The sequence below is a fragment of the Neophocaena asiaeorientalis genome, unplaced genomic scaffold, assembly GCF_003031525.2.
Source record: "Neophocaena asiaeorientalis asiaeorientalis breed wild unplaced genomic scaffold, Neophocaena_asiaeorientalis_V1.1 scaffold91, whole genome shotgun sequence".
NCBI classification, from domain to species: domain Eukaryota; kingdom Metazoa; phylum Chordata; class Mammalia; order Artiodactyla; family Phocoenidae; genus Neophocaena; species Neophocaena asiaeorientalis.
This window is the reverse complement of record NW_020173198.1, coordinates 2,709,527-2,732,868: the sequence shown is the minus strand read 5'-3', so window position 1 is coordinate 2,732,868 and position 23,342 is coordinate 2,709,527. Positions and strand designations below refer to the sequence as shown.

Sequence of the window (23,342 nt, the reverse complement as noted above, 5' to 3'; positions counted from 1 at the left end):
TGTGATTTCCGAATCTCTCTTCTCTGAACCTTTGGCTTTTTCCTCATTGTATCCCAAATCCTAACCCTACTTTCCCAGCCTGCGCAAATGAAGAGAGCTTTGACAAAGTGACCCGGGGTGGTGCGTTGGGGTTGGTAAATACGGCCAATCCTATCAGTGTTTTGAACGGGGACATATGACTTGCTAATTTGCAGATGACACTAATTTTGGAAGTTTTGCAAATATCAGCGGTGATGAATAGGAAAGGAGCTGAGAGAGTTGAAACATGGGAGAGAAATAGCAAAATTAATTTCCATTTATATAAATACTAATTGATACACCAGAGGAAAATGAATATGGAACACGGATATTAGCTCAAAAAGGAGAGCCATCACTTTCAGAGCAGCCCTGGATTAGATGGCATCACAGTGCATCTTGCCAGGCAAACAAAGGGGTGGCAGGCTTGGGAGAGTCTGGGGTGCTGCCTCTTGTTTCGAGGGAGAGGTGGCATTTCTCCCTCACGGGGATCCCCCTGATCTAAATCCACTCCCTCCTTCACCTCCAGGCCTTCTCCGTCTCAGGAATGGTACCCACAGCTACTCTGTCCCTTGGGTCAGAAACATTTTCTCTGTTCGTTAATTCCATACAGGCCATTGAGAGCCCTGTCAATGCTGTCTCCAAAACAGATCCTGAATTTGTCCACTTTGCCCCCGTTTTCACCACTACCGCCTTTGTCCCAGCCACAGGTATCACAACAGCCTCCTCCCTGGCCTCTGTATGGAGTCCAACCCCAGTGCGCTTTCCAAGACACGGGTCCGATCATGTCACTTCTCGGCTTGCACATCTAAGCCTCCCTAGCTGCCCACTGCAGAGAAGAAAATCCAGACTTCATGACATGATCTAGCCTCCACCTAACCTTCTGATCTCATTTTCCTCCATCTTCTACCTCAGTCACTTGGTTCCAACCACAGATCAAATATGTTCCCATCCCAGGGCCTTTGCCCTTCCTGCCCTCTCAGCCTAGAATGTTCTTCCAGAAATGCTAGAGAATGGCGGCCTCCTTCTTATCACCCAGGTCTCAGCTCAAACGTCACCTCCTCAGAAAGGCCCTCTGTGACCATCCCTATTCCTGCTTAGTTAGTCCCTGTCTTATCTCTTTCATTTTTTTCATGGTATTCATCACTCTGTGGAACTATCAGATTATTTTTTTGATGTGTGTTCATTGTCTGTCTTCACTGCAGTGGAAGCTCCTAGAGAGATTTTGCTATGTGTTTACCCCTAAATCTCCAGGGCCAAGAACAGGACTTGGTACCATAGTAGCAATATGTTTACCATTGACTGTGATTTTGGTTAAACTCAAATGATTGTATTTTGAATCATTTACCTACACGTATCTACTAAACACATACTCTTCAATCAATCATTTATTTTTTTTAAAAAATCCTTAATTGACCATCTGTTTTCAGGCACTATTCTAGGCTCTGGAGATAACAACAGTGAACACAGCTAACAGAGCCCCTGCCCTCAGGGAGCTTCCATCTTAGTGGGAAGGACTGATGAAAACAAATAAGCAAATCAAGTAGAACATCTTGTCAGGTGACAAAAAATAAAGCAGAGGAAGGGTTTTGAGAGTGATGGGAGAGGGTGCTATTTGAGTTCAGGTGGCTGGCAGGGCCTCTCTGAGGAGATGACAATTAAACATAGACTCATCATGAGAAGGAATGCATCAGTTAGCTTCTGCTGTGAAACAAACCAACCCCAAATTTAGCAGCTTAATATAACCACCATTAATTGTGATTTATCGTAATTCAGTGGCGTGGCTGGGCATTCCTTTGCCTCTGAGCCAGGCTGGCCTCTGCTGGCCCTGCTCTCGTGTCTAGTCAGCTGGCAGATGGGCTGGCAGCTGAATGACCTAAGATGTCTCCACCCACATGGCCTGCGATTGGGAGGCTAGCCTGGCTCCTTCACATGGCAAGACTCCAGGTGTGGAAAGAGAGGCCAGACCCCTGTATACATGTGCTTTACAGCCTCTGCAAGCTTCGCTTTTGCTTCTGTCCCATTGGCCAAAGCAAATCATGTGGCCCAGATTCAGGAAGTGAAGAAATAAACTCCGCTTCTGGATGGGAGAAGCGGCGAAATCACATTGCAAAGAGGCAAGGACTCGGTGGGAGGAATTTGTGGCCATCTTGCAGGCTTCTGGTGCTGTGAGAAGCTATGATGTGCCCAGGACCACGCTGGTCACACATCTGTTTCATGTGCCCCCAAGATGCTCAGAGTTACCTTGGCACGACGGAGGGCAGAGGGATCTGAGACCAAGTTACAAAATGTATGTTGGAAACGACAGGGGCGTAGGAGAGGAAGCCACGCTCCAGGGAGGTCACGTGGCTTGGCCTCCCTTCCAGCCACAAGGGCATCTGGAACCTGCCTGAGCTGAAATGGGTGGAGCTACGTGAATCCAGGCTTCCTTCTTCCAGTGCTACAGTGCTGGCATTCTGTGAAAGTTGCAACAAGTGTGACTCTTTGGAACACAGCCACCCACAAGAGTGCTAAAGTAGGCCCCCAGTTCTCCAACGGTAAAAGAGTTCATGGGGCTTGGTCCTGGTTCTGCTGTAACGGGAGACCATTAAGGAAGGAGAAACTCCAGCCAGATATTGGATAGAGATTCATCGGCTTTGCACTTTCTGGGCAAATGAATGACTCACCTGGGCAGTTTTGCCCAGAAGTTCACTCCTAAATGCTCCCTGATGGAGAAGGGGTGGAACAAGGGCAAAAGCATGGGAGTTTCACATGGGTCACTTCCTTTACCTTGAATCCTTTACCATGATAGTGGCCAATTTGCATAAAATGTCCATTTCTGACGCTGTGGCTCACTGCTGCAGCCTCGTCTATTTAGTTACTTGTTCAATCATTCCATCTGTACTGAGCTCCTACTGTGTGGCAGGTACTTTGCCAAGCTCTGGGGGCACAATGAGCTAGCAAAACAGATGGGATTTCTGCCCTCAGGGCACATGGGTATTTACCAAAGGATCACAAGATCACACTGGTGACCAGAGCATGTAAGGGGAAGTTCACAGTGACATGGCAGGCTGTGAGTGGAGGCTTGATGTGGTCAAAGAAGTTGGGAGGGCTTCCCTGAGGAAGTAGCTGGGACCTGAAGGATGAGCACAAGTTAGCCTAGGCCATGTGAGTTCAGGAGGGAGAGAACAGCATGTGCAAAGGCCCTGTGGTGGGAGAGGGGAATGTGAATATGTGGGACTGAAAGACAGTCTGAGTGGAGCAAGGGATTTTGGGTGCAAGGTGAGGTTAGAGAAGTAGGCAGAAGCCAGATGACGAAGCCTGCTGGCCAAGCAGCATGGGAAGCCACGCTAAGGCATTAAGCATGGGGTGGGCAACGTGGTTGATAAGTGGAGAAAAGATCCAGGGCTGTGTGCGAGTTTAAACCACACCGGCGCACTCATCCTGCAGACATTTCCTAAGCGTCAACAGTGACCCAGGTCCAAGGGCCACCGAGAGGATAGGTGCAGAGCCCACTCTGAAGGCCCTTTCATTGAAGTTTGGGCTTTCCAGTTGGTGGAATGCAGAGGCTGAAGATCACTCCTCTTCCTCTCTCCATCTTGGGTACCTCCTCTGGAACCTGTGATGTTCACGGGACACTTTTCTTCCTGCTGCAGGCCTCCAGCTGAATTTCACCGCCTCCTGGGGAGACCTGCATTACCTGGGGCTCACAGGCCTGGAAGTGGTGGGCAAGGACGGCCAGGCACTGCCCATCAACCTGCACCAGATCTCTGCCTCCCCCAGAGACTTAAATGACCTCCCTGAGTGCACCAATGACTCCCAGACCCTGGACAAGTGAGTGTCTGTAAGGAGCGCAAGCAAGGCTCATGACAGCAGGGGTTCGGGGACCTGATCTGTATCGTAGGTTTCAGACTCAACCATCAAGCGGCATCTCCTATTCCACCTTCTCCCAGCCACTCCGTGAGGTCTGGGGTCTGCCCATTTTATACTCAAGGGAAACTGAGGCCCAGGAAAGGGCCACACAGCTGGAAGAGGTAGGCAGGATTGGAAGCCAGGCTCTCCTGCTTCCAGACCCAGGTGTGCTTTGTGTTTTCTTCACGGTGCTCAGCATGGGCCTCGCACATGGTGGCTGCTTGGTAAGCCTTTAGCTCAGTGTTTAGGCATGAGGGACCCCACCTCTCGGGCGCTGAAAGCCTTCCCCTCCCTGAGGTCAGAGGTGATGGCTGAGGAAGTCTCCACAGGTGGCTAAATGCACTTCCCTCTGCATTTGTCAGATTCATAAGCCCAGGTTGGGTCAAGCCTGAATATAGCCCTGATCCACGGGGCCCCAGAGCCGGCAGTCTGGCACTCGGCCCCCCCGAGTCAGGACAGCTGTCAGGCTGAGGCCCTGCCTGGAGGTGCAAACAAGAAGAGTCTAGGGGAGCCAGAGGGATGAGAGTTCAAATCCTGTCTCTGCCCCTTACCAGCTAGTTGCTTAACCTCTCCAATAATAATAGTCATGATAATAATAATAATAACGGAAATTATAACTGCCATTTTTTGAGCGTTTATTAAATGCTAGACACTGGACCATGCTAAGCAGGCTGCAGGTTGCAGATGTTCATTCATTTAAACCTCAAACAGCCCAAAGAGGCCCCCACTCTACAGATGAAGGAACTGAGGTACAGAGAGGTACCCACACTAGTTGAGTGGCAGAGTCATGATTTGAACACGGGTCCATGGGAGACCAACACCCATACATTTAACCACTAAGTTATGCCTCAGTTTCCTTATCAGTAGAATGGGGACAATAATTCCCATGGCTGGAGGGCGGGAGGGGGATTGCCACATCACAGCTGAGCCCCGTCCCTGGCCCAGAGCGTGTGTGGGGTCCACGGCGGACTCCTACCTGCTTTCCTCTAAGGTGCCCCTTAGCCGCGGCCCTCGCGGCCTGCTGTCATTACCTGCTCACGGGCCATCTTGGCGAGTCGCACCGCTGCACACGGTGGCCCGCTGCCGATTGTAAAGGTGATCAGCTCATGGCTGGCCCTGCTTGTGCATCCACACCCACCCTCCACACAGATTTTGTCGCAGCAAATCCCAGGTCTGATAGTATCTCATCTCTACATATTTGAGTATGTAGCTCTAAACAATAAGGACTTAAACACAATCTGAGTACCATTATTCCAGCTAAATAACTAACAGTCATCTCTTAAATTACTAGCTATCCAGCATGTTTCTATTTCCCTGACCATCTTTTTCCCCCTTTTATAACAGTTTGTTCCTTGAATTGGCATCCAGGTAAGGTCCATACATTGTGATTGGTTGTTATGCCTCGTTTTAAAAAAATTTTTTGGGAATTCCCTGGCAGTCCAGTGGTTAGGACTCCACAATTCCACTGCAGAGGACCCGGGTTTGATCCCTGGTCAGGGAACTGGGATCCCACAAACCGAGTGGCGTGGCCAAAAAATACTTTTTTTTTTTAATTTAAAAATTTTATTTATTTTAATTTTTATTGACATATAGTTGATTTACAATGTTGTGTTAGTTTAGGGTAAGCAGCAAAGTGATTCAGATATATATATATCTATATATTCATATTCCTTTTTTAGATTCTTTTCCATTACAGGTTATTACAAAATATTGAGTAGAGTCCCCTGTGCTACAGAGTGGGTCCTTGTTGGTTGTCTGTTTTATATATAGTAGTGTGTATATTTTAATCCCAAACTCCTAATTTATCCCTCCGCCACCTCTTTCCACTTTGGTAACCATAAGTTTGTTTTCTATGTTTGTTTTCTATGACTGTGAGTCTATTTCTGTTTTGTAAGGAAGTTTGTAGGTTGATATGTCTCTTAAGCCTCTCATAATCTCTAGGTTCCCTTCCATCTTTCTTCTTTTTTTCCTTATAAATTATCTGTTGAAGAAACCAGGGTTTTTGCCCTGTTGAGTCTGGATTTTACTGGCTGCATCGCTATGGTATCGTTTAGCCTGTTCTTCAGGCCCCTGTATTTCTTGTAAATTGTTCACCAGAGCTAGAGGTCTGATCAGATTGAGGTTTGACCATTAGGGCAAGACATAACCATCAGGGCGTGGATGTCACTGTGTATTCCCTTCAGGACTCATGGAATATCTGGTTGTCAGACTTTCTGTGATGTTGGCAGCCAATACTTAGTGGTTAGATCTGTTACTCTATTGGGGGTTGTGAAACAGTGATACACTGATCCTATCACTCCTTTTTTGTCAATAAAGGGAAAATTTCCCTCAATTATTTGGTTACTTTGAGGTACAATTCAAACAGGAAAGACAACCTAAATGTTTGATTCTTTCCCTTTATTTTTCAGTTTTCAAAAGAGCAAATTGTTTCTCTAGCATCCTTTAAAACATTTGTTTGCTTTTGACTGCCATAAACTCATGGATTTAAACCTACTATGTTTGAAGGGTTTCAATCTATTATGGTTTTTATCCTATTGATGCTCAAATTGATCCCTGTTTGGACATTGGGACCTCCCAAATCCTTTTGTAAAATAGTAGCCTCTGATAGCTGCCTTGCTTCTGATGTCACAAGATAGTCCAGGTTCCTCTTTTATGTGTATTGTCCCAGGCATGGAATCAGCTATTTCTCCAAGAAGCCCAGGTTCCTTCTAGTGGGAAATGGTATTTAGAGACCATAATCTAGCCACTAGGGATGCTCATTGCTACTGGGTCAATCCTTGTTTCTAGGCTTTTTTTGTGGACAGAGCTAGGAAGTATCATTTAGATATTCTTGAGGGTGTCTATAGGGACCTCCCTTCACTGTCAGCTATAAACGCTTCATCGGTTCTCTCCACTCTCAGAATTGGGCAGTAGTTTTGCTTTGGAGGTGGCACCATATCTGGGACAGAGAGGTAATTGCTTTTGGAAGGAAATAGAAGGTTCTCTAGCTTTAGACCTCAGTCAGCTTAATTCCACAAACACCCCAGGGTTAAATTGCTGGATTTCCTCAGTTTTAAGATGCCAGCAATTGTAAGACACACCATCCATCAATTTAATAACAGCCTTTTAGAGAAAAAAAGAAACATTACCTCCTTGGAGGAACACTTCGATTGTAAGATTTATTCCAAGCCCAAAACTTCAAAATGTAAGAGGAAAAACATAAAGTTTATTTTAAAATCTAGGAAACGTGGGGCCTTCCCTGGCAGTCCAGTGGTTAAGAATCCATGCTCCCAATGCAGGGGGCGTGGATTCGATCCCTGGTCTGGAAACTAAGATCCCACATGCTGCACCACCAAAATAAATAAATAGAATGTTTAAAAAAAAAAAAAATCCAGGAAATGTGGCAGCAGCCTGTGTCCCTCCCAGGGCAGCAGCTTCAAGGTCACCAGGAAAATGGGAGGGTGAGGGGAGGGGGTCGCCCAACAGGCTGAGAGTTGGGCCCCTATCTCCAGGGCCAGGTCTCTCAGTGGTAGTGAGCTCAGGGCTGGGGTCTGGGCTGGGGTGCGCTGGGCAGAGTTGGGAAGGATAAGGCAAGACGTCCCAAGCAGGAGAACCAGAAACTGGCCAAGAGGGACTGCAGTGTGGTGACAAGCCCTTTTAGAACATGAGGGTGCTGGGGGCTCCTTCCCAGCAGTGGTGAGCTGCCCTGGGATATCCAAGCTGGGTGACTACAGGCCAGACCATCACCCCCCGCAGAGGCACCTGCCCCTTCTTGTACTTGTCCCATGCCAGGAGCTGCCAGGTTCCCCCTGGTGCTTTAGTATCTTTCTCCCCCAGCACAAGAAAGAAGGAATAGGGCTTCCCTAGTGGCGCAGTGGTTGAGAGTCCGCCTGCCGATGCAGGGGACGTGGGTTCGTGCCCCGTTCCGGGAAGATCCCACATGCCGCGGAGCGGCTGGGCCCGTGAGCCATGGCCGCTGAGCCTGCGCGTCCGGAGCCTGTGCTCCGCAACGGGAGAGGCCATGACGGTGAGAGGCCCGTGTACCAAAAAAAAAAAAAAAAAAAAAAAGAAAGAAAGAAGGAATAGAATTCTTTCAAAATGTACCATGGAGTCAATACATCACTTTTTAGAAATTTGGGAACATAGAAATAGTCACCCCCCCACCCCTCTGACAGAAATAGATCTTTCACTTTTGCGTAATCTCTCCTGGTCCTTGTCCTCATTTTACAGCATTAAAATCAGCGCCCCTGCCTTTCCCCGTTACTGCACCATCCTTGTGATTATCATTTTAACTACCGTACAGATTTACTGAACTTTCCCCTATTTTGAGACCTTTTAGGGTTTGCTTGTTTGTTGCTAATGTAAGCAGTATCTTGGTGCAGATAGCTTTTTGACATGTTGAATAAATTTTTCTTAGGGGGAATAAATTCTAGAAATGGGATCGCCTGGGTTAAAGGGTCCTAAAAACTAGCACACACCCGCATCCCCATTTTAAAACCCTTGATGACTGCTTCACTGTACCTTTAACCGCACAGACTGTTATTTTTCCCCTTGTTTTCCTATTTTGTCTAACTTCACACAGGAGAGATGGCTCCTCACTGTTGCTTTAATTAGTCTCACCCCCCCCGTAATGAGCCGGATCCAGCCAGGCTCGTGCCAGGCAGGGGCTGCCATGGGGAGAGGAGTGGGTGTAGACCCTACACTGTGAGTTCTCCCAGCAGACCGGGCTGCCCCCATCTCTCCGCTCCTTCCCCACCGAGTGCAGGTTAATTGATGGGGCCAACATCACGATGGAGGATGAGCATATGTGGCTGATCCCCTTCTTGCCGGGGCTGGACCACGTGGTCACGATCCACTTCGACAGAGCCGAAAGCATCGCAGGCCTGCGCTTCTGGAACTACAATAAATCTCCCGAGGACACCTATCGAGGGGTAAGCCGGGCAACAGCAGCCGCGCTTAGTCCACTGTCAGGGAAACAGCACCTTGATGAATGGCTGGCATGGCTGCCAGAGAGGAGCATAAATCCTCCAGAACTTTCCAAATGAAGCTGGGGGAGGTTACAGCCAGGGAGAGAGAGCTGCCGCTGTTCCCTTCTGCAAACAGCAAATGCAGGCTAAAGAGCCCGGGGCTGACTCGGAGAACTGCAGCGCCTTGTCTCTTCTGGGGGCTCAGGGGTCCTCAGCAGGCCCAGCCCCCAACTCACAGTGGTCGGTTGCAGCCCTGCTGTTCACTGAGCGCTTTGGCGGCCAGGCCCGGGCTGAGGGCTTCTCATGCCTTTGTCATTTCATTGGACCCGCATTCCAGCCTCTGGGAGGCAGGTGTTATTACCCCCATCTTTCAGGGTATTGAAAACTGAGGTTCAGAGAGGTCCAGTCACTCATCTCAGGTCACACAGCTAGAGGCCCGTCCACGTCTGCTGAGCTTGGAGCCTACACTCTTAATTTCTACACTATGTTCTTCTTCTTCTGGGTGTGAAAAAGCAGGGGCCTCTGTTGGCATGTGGAAAAGAGCATCAGAAGTGCCCCCTTGGGGCTTCCCTGATGGCGCAGTGGTTGAGAGTCCGCCTGCCGATGCAGGGGACACGGGTTCGTGCCCCGGTCCGGGAAGATCCCACATGCCGCGGAGCGGCTGGGCCCTTGAGCCATGGCCGCTGAGCCTGCGCGTCCAGAGCCTGTGCTCCGCAACGGGAGAGGCCACAACAGTGAGAGGCCCGCGAACCGCAAAAAAAAAAAAGAAAAGAAGTGCCCCCTTTCATGGGCTTTTCTGACCTGTGTGACCATGAACCATGAGACATTTGTCCCCTCCCACTACATGGAAGTGATGATGACAAGGTCACCTAAAATATAGCAATGCAGTTAGGGCCCTAAATGCACAAGGCTCTGTGTCTGAATCCCCGCCTCTGACCCTTCCCAGCTGTGTGACCTTTGGCAAGTGGCCCGCCTTCCCTGGACCTCAGTTTCCTCATCTGTAAAAGGAGGAGGAGGATACCTGCCTGTGGCCCACGGAAGTTGACAAAGCCAGGACCTGGCCTGTGAGGATGCCGTGAGCCCAGGCCTGGGTCCTCAGTACGTCCAGGGACTTAAGTCTGTGGTGGTTTATCACAGTGGAGTGAGCAGCCCCCAGCCCCCGGCGCTTGTCTTCAGGAGCACTGGCTCCCCTGAGTATGCAGTTTACAAAGCCCGCCCAGGCCGCCCTGGTGTCTTTGTAAGCGTGCTCTTGGGTCGAGCGCGAATAAAATGTCAGCTGTGTTGGCGTTAAAGAAACATTCTTTTGCCTCAACTCATGCCTCTGGGCCTTTCCCTTCCCTTGAGTGAATCCCTCTTTCCAGTTGAGCTTCCACGACCTGGATTTACCACCTGGAAACGTTGGGCCCAGAGGCCCCGCTTCCCAGGTCTGGCCCCCACCAGCCTTGGTGCCAGTGATGAATGGCCACCATGGGAGCGGGGATGAGCGCCATCTGAGAGGGCGATCCCAGGGCGCAGAGTAATGGAACTCTGGTCCCTCCCTCCCCAGGGAAGTGCATCAGATGCCTACCCCACAGGGCACCACTGGGCATGCTGGCTCTGAGCCCCTGGCATGAGGTTAGAGCCAGGCCTGGCACTCTAGGAGGTGGGCTTCACACCCCTCCAGTGTGTCCTTGGGCAAGTTGCTTAGCCTCTCGGAACTCTAGCTTCCTTAGCTATAAGATGGAGGTGATAATAAAAGCCCCTTCTGAGGCAATGAACCGGGGTCTGGGGAAGTCAGAGATGCTCCCAGGAGGTGGTGGTGGCCCTAGAAGAGGGACAGGGACTTCCTGGACCTCTGCTGTGCTCTGTTGCCAGCTTCACTTCAGGTGGCTTTCTCCTCCAGGCCAACACTGGCAGCTCTGGGCTTGCATCCTGCATGCTCCAAGCCAGCAAAACCCCAGGAGCCATGTGGCTCTTGCATCCACATGGCCCGTGGGTGACAGTTCTCTGTTTGGCCAGGCCTGAGTCACAGGTCCAGCCTGGGGCCCAGGCAGGAATTAGGCTTGAGGAGAGTAGAGCGGAGGCCTAGCAGCTTTGGGGTCACCATTTCCAGCCCCTGTACACCTTTTAGGTTTAGGTACCCTGTGACCGGCTGACTGAGTTATGGGGGGGTGAAGAGCCCCAGGGTACACTGTTATCCATGAGACCCAGGACAGGGCCCCTTCCTTTCCTCACAGAGAAGCCCTCTGTGTCTTCCGGGGTGAAACACCACCAGTTTGGTCAGCAGCTGGCTGGGCTGCTAACCATGAAGGTGGAGTGGGGTGCCAAGGAGCCCTGATTCCAAGATGTGGAGTCGGAGAGGGCACTGGCTTAGCCCCCTCTCTGCTCCCCTACCACCGCCCTTCCCCAGGGGAACAGAGCTGAGCCACCTCGGATCCTGCCATTAGGCTTTGACATTTACTGGCAGATCCTGGCCATCCGGCTGGCAAAATCTGGCCTATAACAGGGGGTCATGGTGGCCCAGATCCAATCAATTCAGCAAGCTCCTACTGTGTGCCATGCCCAGAGGCGGATGTAGAGATAATCCAGCTGGGGTCTCTGCCATCAGGGGAGACCCCGAAACCATGGAGGACACAGCTAGGGAATACATGCCCTTAAAAGGACAAGCCAAGGGCTGTGAGAAGGAATATCAAGAAAGAGCCCATTTCTGTCGCAGGGGCAGGTGCTAGGAGAGGAGGTGAGGTATGGGCCAGGGTTTGGAGAAGGATCAGGCCAGGCTAACCCTGGTGCAGTGCGTATTTTGTGCAAGGCACTGTTCTGTTCTGGAGACTTTATGTAAGTCAGCTCCTCGTTGAGCCCATTTAACAGATGAGGAAATTGAGGCACGGAGGTCAAGTAACTTGCACAACTACTCATGGTGGATCTCAGAGCAGCTGAGTCCACGTCCTCGACCACCATGTCATACCTCCTCAGGCCACTGCAGCTGAGTAGACCGGGGAAGGTCTGTACGTGTCCACTGTGGCTGGGGCCTCACCTGCCTGCTCCCCTGCTATACGTCCAGCGCCCAGCACAGAGTAGGGATGGCACTGGAAAGGGGACCCCGGCCAAGTGGTTCTGGCCTGGGAGAAGGGCCTGGGGGCTCTGTGAAGGGCCCCAGTCATACATGCCAGCTGCCAGCAGCGCCAGCCACGTCAGCACTCCCCACCCTCCTCACACTGGCTCCTGTTCTTCAGACTTGTTATTTCTGTTGTTTGCTAGGCTAAAATCGTCCACGTCTCCCTGGATGGCCTGTGCGTCTCCCCTCCTGAGGGCTTCCTCATCCGGAAGGGGCCGGGCAACTGCCACTTCGATTTTGCTCAAGAAATCCTCTTTGTGGACTACCTGCAACGCTGCCCGCTGCCCCCACCAGCCCAGAGGTGAGGGGAGCGGCTCCATGAACGGTCCCTCCCGGCCCACGGGCACTGGCTTTGCATCGTGCTCTGAAATGTGTACCTAAAGGGTTTTGAAATGATGATCAAACACATTGCTTTTCAACTTGGCTGTTTTCTAAAGCTTAGCCAAGCGTCTCCGGAAGCCTGGGGGATGTACCCACCTTGTCTGGGGATGTTTGGGCTTCTCACAGTCTGGAGTGCTCGAGATTTTAAATGCTTCGTTGTGCTTCCTGCTGGGAAGAGAGGCTCAAGCCTGCCTAGATTCCAGAAATGCCTGCTGGCCAATTCGGGGAAGGGCCTTCCTCCTCTTGTTTCTGTATTCCTGATTTAGAAAGATTCAAAGAGAAAAATAGAGCCTAACATTTCATGGATTCCCTGGGATTGCTTGGCCCATCTCAGCTGCGTTAAGTTCATAACAATCTGTAAATGCCACGTTAAGTTTATTCATTTAAACCCCCTGATGTCCAAGTACCAGAGGCCAAGCTCTCAAAACAAAACGAGTTTCCCTCCACTGTAGCTGGGATCACTCCTCGGGCCAGATACTGGGAATAGTCACTTAATTATAACACTGCCCTTGAAACTGAAGAAAACCAGACCAGGGCCGGAGGGCACTGGCCGTGGACCAGGGAGAGAAGCCCCGCGGGGAGGAGTCTGGAGGAGGAGAGAGGCTCCCTCCCGTGTGCCTGCTGTGAGCCAGATGCTTTGTAGTCATCCTTCAGAGAATCCTTCCAACCACCCTTTGAAGCAGGGATTGTTAGGCCCATTTCACAGATGTGGGAACTGAGGCCCAGGCGAGTGAAGCCTCTTGCTCAAGATCATGAAGCACAGACTTCAGGGCTCTCCCCACCTCCCTGCCTCCTCTCCCTGCCCGCCTCCCATCCCAACCACACTTCAGCCCGTCTGGCTGCTTTCTGGGACAAACATCAACTGTCCAGCCCCGTCCCACCTCAGGGCCTTTGTTCTGGGTGCTCTTCGGCTTGGAGGGCTTGGCTCTGACTCTTCCCATGGCTGCCTCCTCCTTAGCTCAGACATCACTTCCCTGATTACTGCCTGGGGTAGCCTGCCCCCTCCCAGAACTCTACCCCATTGGCCCATCTTGGGTCTCACTCAGCTCTCAGAACAGTGTGGACTTATCTTGTTCGTGAAGGGGCTAGATTTGGGTGGGGTGATTAAGAGTGTGGACCCTGGAACCAGACAACCTCAGGTCACATCCCACTTCTGCCACCTCCCAGCTGTGTGACCTTGAGCAAGTGACTTCACTTCCCTGTGCTCCAGTTTCCTCACCCACAACAAGGATGTGAGAGTACCCACCTCCCAGGGTTGTTTTGAGGAATGCGAGTCAAACCCAAGGTGACGAGCCTCCCCCAGTAGATGGGAACTCCAGAAGCTTGTCTGTCCTTCCCCCACTGCCTCCCCGGGGGATAGCTGACCAGCGACTCGGGCCACTGCAATCCTCTGCTTCCTGGTGCTGTTTTGTGTTTTTTCAGACTGGACACAAAGAGCCTGGAGCGGGCGAGCATGGACTATGAGGCGCCCCTGATGCCCTGTGGCTGTATCCTCCTCCACCTGCCTCACATCCCGGGCACTGGTCTATGCCCAGAACCCAGGGAGAGGGCGAGGCCCTTGTGGCCTCCTCGCGGGCCCTTACTTGGGGTCTGGGCCTCAGCTGCTGCCCTGGGTTTCAGCCAGGCCACAGCCAAGGCAGCTGGAGCCCATGCAGCGAAACTAAGGGGAGGTTGGGAGAGCTCCTGGGTCCCTGGGGACACTGGGGGCTGCTGGGACCGAGGAGTTCCAGGCTCCACCCCCCTGGTGGGCTGAGGTTCAGGAGGCAGCACCAAGGACTGTAGCTGGGAGGGGCCAGAGAAGCAGGAACCGATCTGGGGACTGGGCTGGGGTCTCTCCTTAGAACCAGGCAGGGAGGAGGTGAAGAGAGAAGGAATCATAGCTCAAATGTGCTGGACCCTTTCTGCCACCCGGCACTGTTTGCAGTAGATCGCCTGTATGAACCTCATGTGTTAGCCCCGTGAGGTGGGTACTGTATCCCCATTTCACAGCTGAGAAAACTGAGGCGCAGAGAGGTTAACTAACTTGCCAGGCCACCTACCCCGGCAAGGGGTAGGACCGGGTTAGTGAACACAGACAGCCTGGCTCTTTCACTAGCCTGTTCTCCCTCCGGCTTTATCGCCTGGGGACCACCCTACCACTTCTCAGGCTTCCCGGCCTGCCTGCTCCTGGGGATTCTAGAAGCCAGTGGGGGACAGAGCTGAGGAAGGGCTGGATGCCTGGTTGTCTGTGTGAGGCGCAGTCAGCAATGCGGGAGTGGGGGGGGTGGTCACCCTGCCAGGGCCCATCCCCCCAATACTGTGATGCTCCCGCATCCCCCCCTCCCTGTTCACACCCTGCACACTTGAAACGGGTGGAGCAGGGAACAGGCACTCTGTTCGTGTCATTTTACAACCAGGGAAACTGAGGCAGGAGGTAGCTTGAGGCCTGGTCACTGTTCAGCTCTAAATACTGAGTTTGTGACCGATGCGTCCCCCCTGCCAGCTCCCTGGAGCGCACCCTCCCTGCCTGTCCTCCTACCTCCTGGGGCCTGGAGAAAGCTTTTGAATTCTTAAAACACACATACACACATTCATATGCAGTTTAAATTAAAGAAAATTTCGTGCCACATACATTGTGATTGACTTCAGTCTCAAAGGAAAAAGAAATCATTTTTTTCTCTCGTTCATCTCTATAAACATTTATATATCCCTTTTATCTTTGTAATTGTTTTCCTCTGTTCTCCAGAAAATTAAGCCTGTTTTTCCTTAATAATATGTTGCAGTCATTTTCCAGTTTCAGCTCCTGACCAGCTGGGGTGACCCCTATTACATCGGTCTTACCGGCCTGGAGCTGTATGACGAGCAGGGAGGAAAAATCCCTCTGTCGGAAAACAGTATCCTTTCTAGGCAGAAGGGGGGCTCCACCCAGACTGCAGGGAGCATGGGAGGGTCGGGCGAAGAAGCAGAATCCTCGAATGTAGAGAGAAATGTCCCTGTAGGAACCAGACCTGGAAATTAAAAATGCCACCGGGCTCTACTTACAGTCAGATGTGACCCTTGCAAAGCAGAGAGAAGCTCCCAGGCACACCTGCCAAGACATCCATAAAACAAAGAGTCCTGTGGTTCAGGAATTTGGGAGAGGCTACCAACTGCAGCCCCCTCTTGGAGAACCACAGACACTTTGGAGTTGTAAAGGCTCTGACAGGACCTGTAGGGAGAAACCTGTTCTATTGTGTTCAACCCAGTGTGTCCTGAATTTATTGACCGTGGAGCCCTTTGCTCACAGAATACCGACACCAGAATTAGCAAACTGTTAGCCCAGTGAGTTTTTAAATGTTTTGAGTTAGTCGCTAATATTTTTTAAAAACCAGGAGGTTTCAGATGACAACCCAATCTTCAGCTTCTCTTGAGAAGTTGGCAGTGCGAGGCCACAGTCCTGCATAGTGACGATGGCTGGACCTGAGTGTCTGCTGCCCTTTCTCCCCAAGTGCATCCACCTGGTTGATCCCAGTCTTCTACCTCCAGTTACCTCCCAGGCCCCAGAAACATAGTGTTAATATTCATCAAGGGCTCACTCGGTGCCAGGGCTTGTCCCATGTACCTCATTTGCCCTCACCACAGTCTTGTGAAGTGAGGCACAGAGAGGTTGAGTAACTTACCCAAGGTCACACAGCCAGTGAGCTGGGAGTCTGGCTCCAAAGACCATGCTCTTGACCACTGAGCTGTCCTGCTTCCCTTTGATACAACCTGCCTGACCCCTCTGGGCTCTTGATCTGTGATCCCTGACGCACCAGTTAGGGAACTACCAGAGCAGGTCAAACCCAAAAGCCTCCCTTGCATCTCTCTGGGGTCCCTGGGTTCTGATTGGATCCTTTTCTGCTTTGCCCTGGTGGCACCATGCTCCTCACCTGGGATAAGTGATTCTTGGTGGTTTTGATTGTTATTAGTGATTCCTTAGATGTATAAGTCTTCATCAATTCTGGGACATAGAGATGTTTATTCCCATTTTACAGATGAGGAAACAAGCCCAGAGATAGCCCATGACTTGCCCAAGATCTCACAGGTCAAGACGGCAGAGTCAGAGCTGGGACCATGTCCTCTCCGTCCGCATTAATGGCCATCCGCTGAGTAGCAATAGCTGAGTCAGGCTCCGCCCCCCACATCCTTCCAGTCTCGGTAGGGTGGTTACATGCCAAGGCAGAATCCAGCCATGACCCCGTCCATCCCCTCGCAAAGGAAAACCTCAGAGTCTGCCCTCCACTCTCCAAAGAGACGGCAACAGTTTTTATTCCCGCCTCCAGCACTTCCATGAAACCCGTCTTTTTCAGCCTGCTCTCTGCCCGCTTTCCTCCCCTTTCCTTGATACTGGCCACGCCTCCACTCTCACCCCGACTCCCCTCAGCCTCCTTGCTTTCATTTTCCCCAGAACATGTCTAATTTGGCTGTCACTCCCCTGGCTGCCCAGAGCAGCAGATGGCGGCTGTGCCCGCCAGGCGCGCCCGCCCTGGCGTCCCCTGAGCCGTGCCGTCAGCGTGATGGAGGCTGGGGGCCGCAAGGGTGGCCCACAGTGCTGAGCCCTCTGCTTTGGGTTATGAGAGCTTAGAGGCGTCTACAGATATCGCCGCCTTCCCCGACAGCGTCAACTCTCTGGAGGGCGTATGTGGGGACGTCCGGACCCCCGACAAGCTCATCGACCAAGTGAATAACACCAGTGACGGCAGACACATGTGGCTGGCTCCCATCCTGCCCGGCCTGGTGGGTTCCGGAGGCTCTCAGCCCTGGGGTGGATGCGGGGGGGCTTTCCATCCCTGGTCTCAGTGACACATCTTTCTTCCAGGCCAGGTTAACCTCGAACAAGTCAAAATGCCCAGGGGCCTCCAGGAAGCCTCGGGTCTTTGCTAACACATCTGACAGGTTGGCTCTTCCTGGCCAGAGTTCTTTCCCTTTGCTCTGAGGGTGCATATTATAAGGGGACACCAGGGAGATGAAGGGCCACATTGGACTCTGAGGCCAGGAACCCAGTGCAGCAGTCCTGGGGGCTTGGGCATCTGTCGATCCCTGCAAGACATCCCTCAATGGTTCTCTTTTCTGCCCCTGTCTCTCTCTGCAGAGTCCACTCTGTCCTCGTCTTCCCAGCCCCAGCCTCTCCACATTCACTGTTTCTGCTCCCTTTTTATGCCGCTGGGCACTTGACCCCAACCTTGCCCTCTGTCTGGCCTCAGACCTGCCTGGTAATCTCTTCCAACCAACTGACTCAGTCTCCCAGATCTCAGACTCTGCAGTTGGTCCTGCCTATCTCTTTGCTCCAAGGCCTGATGGCGAACCTCGGGGTGGGCCTTTGCCCACCTGGGCCTGGTTGATAGTGGTAGAGAGGGAGGTGAGAGACCAGGAGATGGGAGGGGTTGGGTAGCACTCCCTAGCCTCTCAGTCACGGGGCCAGAAGCCTGTATAGATGTGCGGCAGGGGCTGGGCATCTACCCCTGTGACCACTGGGTGGGAAGATAAGGGGTACATTTTCCTCTCAAAACCCTCACAGGAAGGGGCAGCACCCCTTCAATGGTCCATCAGCTTCCCTTGAGAAGAGGCCAAACCCCTCAGCCCCACCACTGCAAAGGAGAACCACATAGATCTATCAGCCCTCCGACCTGGGGCTGCAAACTGGTGGCCCCTGGCCAGTCCAGCCGGCTGCCACCTTGACCTTGGCCAGCAGGCATCTGCCAACATCTTTCACATGAAGCCCTTTGGGTGTAGAGCAGCTTCTCCGTCTCTCCCTCTTCTAGCTGGACTCAAACATTTGTATCCAGTTGAACGCTGTGGGCAGCTGAGTTTGAGGACCCTCCTCTAGACCTTTATTATTTCCATGGTACAAGCGGAAGGCTGACCCTGTCCACATCCCCCTACGTCTTCTTGGGGCTGAGACCCAGGGCTGGAACCAAACGAAGTCCGCAGCCTGTGGGCAACACTGAATTCTTATGCTTTCTTCTGTCTTGCAAGGGGCCCCCTAATATTTGCGAGTCTTTGCTGGGGGTGAGGAGGCTGTTGGGTCCCACTTTACTAGCTGATCGGCCACGGATCGGGACACCTCCCTCCCCCTCCGCCAGCAGAGGTTCAAAGATCTCCGCTGAAAATCACCCAGCGGTGCCTTCAAGGCCACTCGGCTGTGCTTTTCATTTATGATTCGGAGAAAGGACAAACAGCGGTCAAGGCTGTGCTGATTGCTCGGAGGTCGTGCCTCTTGACTCTGGAGCTGGGGACCGTTCCCTTGGCCCCTGGAGCCCCAGGCTGTGTTTCTGGACCTGACGTGGAGGAAAGGGAAGGGCGCGCCCAGTTCTCCGCAGGCATTTCAGTGACGGCCATGCCAGGCCCAGAAAACAGGCCTTTCAACAGCCAGCTCAGCGTTTGTTGCAAACGCAGCCACACGTGACCTGACTCAAGATGGGCTGCAAGGAGAAGAAAGGCAGCGGGAATCCCATGCACAGTGGCCCCGAGCAGCCCAGGTGGCCCACCTGGGCCGGCACTGCCTCGGGCACCCACCCCCCTCGCCCCCCGGCCCACGCCTGGCACCCCGGGCCCAGCCCAGTGCCTCTGTTCCCAAACATGCCTGTTTTAATAATTAGTTCTTCTGACAGGTGAACCGGGTTTATGTGATTTTCGATCGGCCTACCACGGTGTCAATGATCAAACTGTGGAATTACGCGAAAACACCCCATCGAGGGGTGAAGGAGTTTGGCGTAAGTACTTACTGGCTGCGTTTTTTGAGATAATTATGCTCATTGATAATTAGGCTGCCGGCAATTATCATTTGTCGCAGTTTGACTGACTTCTCTCGGCTGCAACCTTAGACACAAATGCCTGGTCCTCAGAGGCAGGGAGATGTGCCATCCAACCGTGAATTCAAAACCTCCGAGTGATTTGAATGATCACCCCGAAAAAAACAAAGTGGCTTTTCTTTCATCTTTTCTTCTCGAATTGTACTGGTGTAGGGAGCTCTTCCTGCCGGAGGCGACTCTGGGGTAGGGAGAGCTAGGGCCCTGGGGGACCAGAGACCAGAGTTCGCCATGCCCTGCCACACGGGCGAAAGATTTTAGCCCTTTGAGCCTCAGCTTCCCCATCTGCAATTTGGGGCTAATCCAGGCGCCTTTCCTGGTCATCGTGAAGGTTTGAAATCATAACACGGGCCGCGCACCTAGTAGGCGAGGCTCTGAGCAGTGATGCACTTTGCCCGAGGTCACACGTGGGAAGGACGAGGGGGATGGTGGACCACACACACGCCACACTCCACACAGCCCCTCCTCTGTCTGTCTAGCTCCTGGTGGATGACTTGCTCGTGTACAATGGGATCCTGGCCATGGTGGGCCACCTGGTCAGGGGCATCCTGCCCACATGCGAGCCCACAGTACCCTACCACACCATCCTCTTCACCGAGGACACGGACATCTGTCACCAGGAGAAACACACCGCCATCAGGTACGCCCCAAGCCCGTGACCTCCCCTCCCCCATCACCTCCCCTGCCGGCCCTAACGAGGAAGGATGGCAGGGACACGCTGCCTGGAGCCTGATGGAACCTTCTGGCTTTTCCCTCCCTGCAGTAATCAGGTGGAGGGTCAGGACGTGCAGATGATGAATGAAAACCAAATCGTTACCAACTCGAAAAGGAAGCAGAATGCAGCTGACCCAGGTCAGCTTCCTTCTCTGCCCAGAGCACCCCTCCCACCCGCCTTCAGGAGTCTGGTCGGAACAGAGAAGGAGCTGGCAGCATCACACACTGTCTCTCGCCCCTGCCAGCTCTCAGACACCTCTCCTCCACCCAGGAGCCTTCCCTGGGGGGCTGCGGGGGCGCTGATGGGGGCAGAACCCCGGGAGCAATGTGGTGTGCTTCCCAGAAGCCAAGCCTTGCATGTACAGAGGGAAAAGGGCTATTAAGGGCAGAGCGCTATATTGAAAGGGTTGTCCTGCCCTGGGCCACTGGAAACCAGGAGAGGATGTGCAGGGCGAGGGCTTCCCAGAGGAGGGATGCTCGAGCTGGATCCTGAAAGATGCTCAGGGTTGGTCAGGCAGAGGGAGCTCGAGGCTGCTGGGGGCGGAGGCCAGGTCTCCAGGGGCCGTGAATGGCAACCCCAGGCAGTCTGGATTTCACCCCAAGGGCATGGGGCAGCCCTCGGGGATGGCGGCTGGGTGACACTGCTCCCTCTGTGCTCTCCCTCGACAGCCTTACGCCCCAAAACCTGCATCAGCGAGAAGGAGACAGCGAGACGCTGGCGGTGCTGACTGCTGAAGGAGGGGGAGCTGGTCCTCTCAGCCGGGGTGGGGCTCCGTTACCCAGCCCCAACTCAGCGCCCATGTCCCCCGCCCTCAGGCCTCCGTGTGGGCCAGCCCAGACCCCAGACCCCAGACCCCAGGAGCTGGAAGGGAGCTGCAGCATGGAGGGAGCCCGCTGGAGAGAAGGGACTCAAGGGGTGAATGGCCCTGGGAAATACAGGAGTTCTGGGTAGGTGGAAGAAGTGGTGTGGTGTGGCCTTCCACTGTCCCCCGCGGTCCTGGGGCCAGCTGCAGGGAGCCTGGGGTCCCCTGGCTCCGTGGCTCTACTGTGAGATCCAGCAAAGCAGGGCCCGAGTCTGCTGAAGCCTGTCGTGGGATCCGCGGGCTCGGCCTGACTCCAGGCAGGAAGGTACCATGGCCAGCCATGCCAGGGCCTGGAGGAGGGCTGAGCGGGCGAAGGAGGCCAGGCGTCAGACACCAACACTGACAGGCATAGGGTCCTGCCTTCCGAGGGCCCCGCTGAGGGGCCAGCAGCTCCCGCCCCCACCACATCCCCGCCTCATCTGGGGGCTGCGGAGCCAGCTGAGCAGGTGGGACTTTCCCCTGGACCTCTGCAGATGTCTAGCCTCGACTGCTACCACCCCTTCACCCATCCTGGGTCCCGCCCAGGCCCAGTTAAGAAGGAGGGATCCCCTGAGGGGAGCCGGTCCTGCAGGGCCTCTGTCCTCTGGTCAAGCCCAAGAAGGGATCTGCCAAGGGCATGTGTCCCGCTGAGCAACGGAGGGAGCTGAACCCACCGGTGGCCTACAGCCGGCCCCACCCTGGCATGCAGAGCCTTGTCCCTGCGGTGCTGCCCGGCCCAGGTAGGACAGGTGGGCAGCGTCATACCCCGGAAGGCCAGCAGGACACACCCAGATGCCGTCTGGATGCAGGGCCCGGAGCCAGAGGACCGGTGCCACGGCCCCACGCTCGGGCCCCAGAAGCCCCGCCCCCTTCCGCTGGAACTAGCCTGGAGGGGGCGGGGCCCTCACTCCCCGCCTGTCCCTGCCCTCGGTCTGATCCAGGCTTTTCGCGCTTGCTGTTTCCCTTTCCATCTGTCCTTGACCCCGTGTCCTGGGCATCGGGCAGTGAGGTTCTTGTTGCCGGGGGTCCCCACCCCTTCTCCCTCATCGAGCAGCTTCCCAGCAAGTTGGAAATAGGCCTTGCACCCCCAGCTGCGTGAAGCCCAAAACGCATCTATTTCCACCTGTGTAACAAGCTCGGATCAGGGACCTAATTGGTTTCCCAGTGGTGGGTAATTTCTTGTTCCAAATATTAATCCGTTGTTTTCCTGGCGCCCGGCCCAGCCCCGCCGCGTTACTGTACTCTAAGTAGTTCCTATGCAACCCAAAGCCCCAGCAAATACTTTATGAGCTTTGCAGCTTCAGCCGAGCAGCTATGCAAATGCGCTTCTCATTTGGAGCGTGGGGCTGATGTGAAGATAAGGAATTGTTTCTCCCAGAGAAGATCCATCATTTCTGTAGCTTGCAAGCCCCGGGCTGCCCTGCTCACCTCCCAGATGTGGCCAGTGCCTCCGGGGCCTGGGGGCTCCCAGGAGACCTGACCAGCTTTTAGTGACCAAAACCAGTGCCGTGGGTTTCAAGGGAGCCCAGCCTTCCATCCCCGCCGAGGCATGTTTACAGGTCAGACGTGTCCGGGAGATTGCAGGAACACCGCACACACTTGCTCCCAGGATCTCAGTTGGTGTTCAGAATAATTGTATGTACCGTGCAGGGGGAGAAAAAGCTGTGCAGGCATTAACTCTAAAATAACTTCCTGTTTTTTTCTCTTGTAAAATCAATAAAAGATGTTGCTAAGAATATGGTCTGATGCACTGGATTTGGGGTCAGACAGAGGGAGCCTGTGCTGCCGCCAAGAACTGAGTCAGAGTCCACTGGAGGCTGGCTGTTCTGTTTTCCCACCTGCAAATGGGGTCGTGGTCCTGACCAGGTAATAGAAGCCCGTACGTTTATAGTGGTTATTACCTGCCTGGAACTAACTCATTTCATCCACATGCAACCCTGTAGGGTAGGTATGATTATGCTCCTCCCTTTACAGACAAGGGAACCAGGGCACAGAGAGGTTGAGTAACTTGCCCAAGACACACAGCTTGGGGAGCTATTAGTCAACACACAAATCCTGAGATAACCAAGGGAGAGCTGAGACGGGGTGTAATTCCCTGGGCCCTGGGGTTTCCCTTCAGCATGTGTGGATTCTGAAAGCCCAGCCCCCAGATGCTGGATTGCTGGCTCCTCCTGCAGTTCGCCACGCCCCTGCGTCCCTTAGGGGTGAGCATTGGCTTCTGGTTAAAGCAGCCCTTGAGTGGGAAGAAGGTTCAGTCGAAGGGGCCAGGGGTCTAGACTGCAGCTCGGTTGCCAGCAATTACATTGGCACTAGGTAAGAGGGCCCCACCTCCCTCCACTGAACCAGTGAGAGGGGAGAGGGCCTCTGTCCTGCCCGAATGTAAGGAAGATGGCAGGGCCTCTAGGGGGCCCGCCCCGGCCCCTGCTCCCCTCTGAGTTCCTGTGAAGACAGAAGGGCCCTGCTCTGCCAGCCACCCTGGTGTTGCCAGGGATTGTGTCTCTGCGCCAGCCCTGCAGACCCTGAACGCAGGCCAGCCCTTCCCGCACTCCAGCTGTGGGCTGTGAGGCCGGCCGGGCATCCCAACTTCTAAGCCTCTCCAGCCACCAGCCAGGGCCCTGGGCCTGGGTCCCTGTTGCTCAGGAACCAGGCAGGC

At 53.6% G+C, this 23,342-nt stretch overlaps 1 protein-coding gene across 4 annotated transcripts in view; it reads left to right on the top strand.

Moving 5' to 3' along the window:
• KATNIP (katanin interacting protein) overlaps positions 1-22,425 on the top strand; it is a 203,647-nt gene extending 181,222 nt beyond the window's left edge. For all 4 annotated transcript variants that reach the window (XM_024744312.1, XM_024744311.1, XM_024744314.1 and 1 more), the window contains 10 exons: positions 3,651-3,828; positions 8,651-8,816; positions 12,090-12,247; positions 13,750-13,814; positions 15,090-15,200; positions 16,922-17,061; positions 18,936-19,037; positions 19,613-19,773; positions 19,897-19,985; positions 20,517-22,425. In XM_024744312.1, the coding sequence (XP_024600080.1) occupies positions 3,651-3,828; positions 8,651-8,816; positions 12,090-12,247; positions 13,750-13,814; positions 15,090-15,200; positions 16,922-17,061; positions 18,936-19,037; positions 19,613-19,773; positions 19,897-19,985; positions 20,517-20,575 (1,229 nt within the window). In that variant the 3' untranslated portion in view covers positions 20,576-22,425. The remainder of the gene's footprint in view (positions 1-3,650; positions 3,829-8,650; positions 8,817-12,089; positions 12,248-13,749; positions 13,815-15,089; positions 15,201-16,921; positions 17,062-18,935; positions 19,038-19,612; positions 19,774-19,896; positions 19,986-20,516) is intronic.
• Positions 22,426-23,342: the final 917 nt, after the last annotated feature.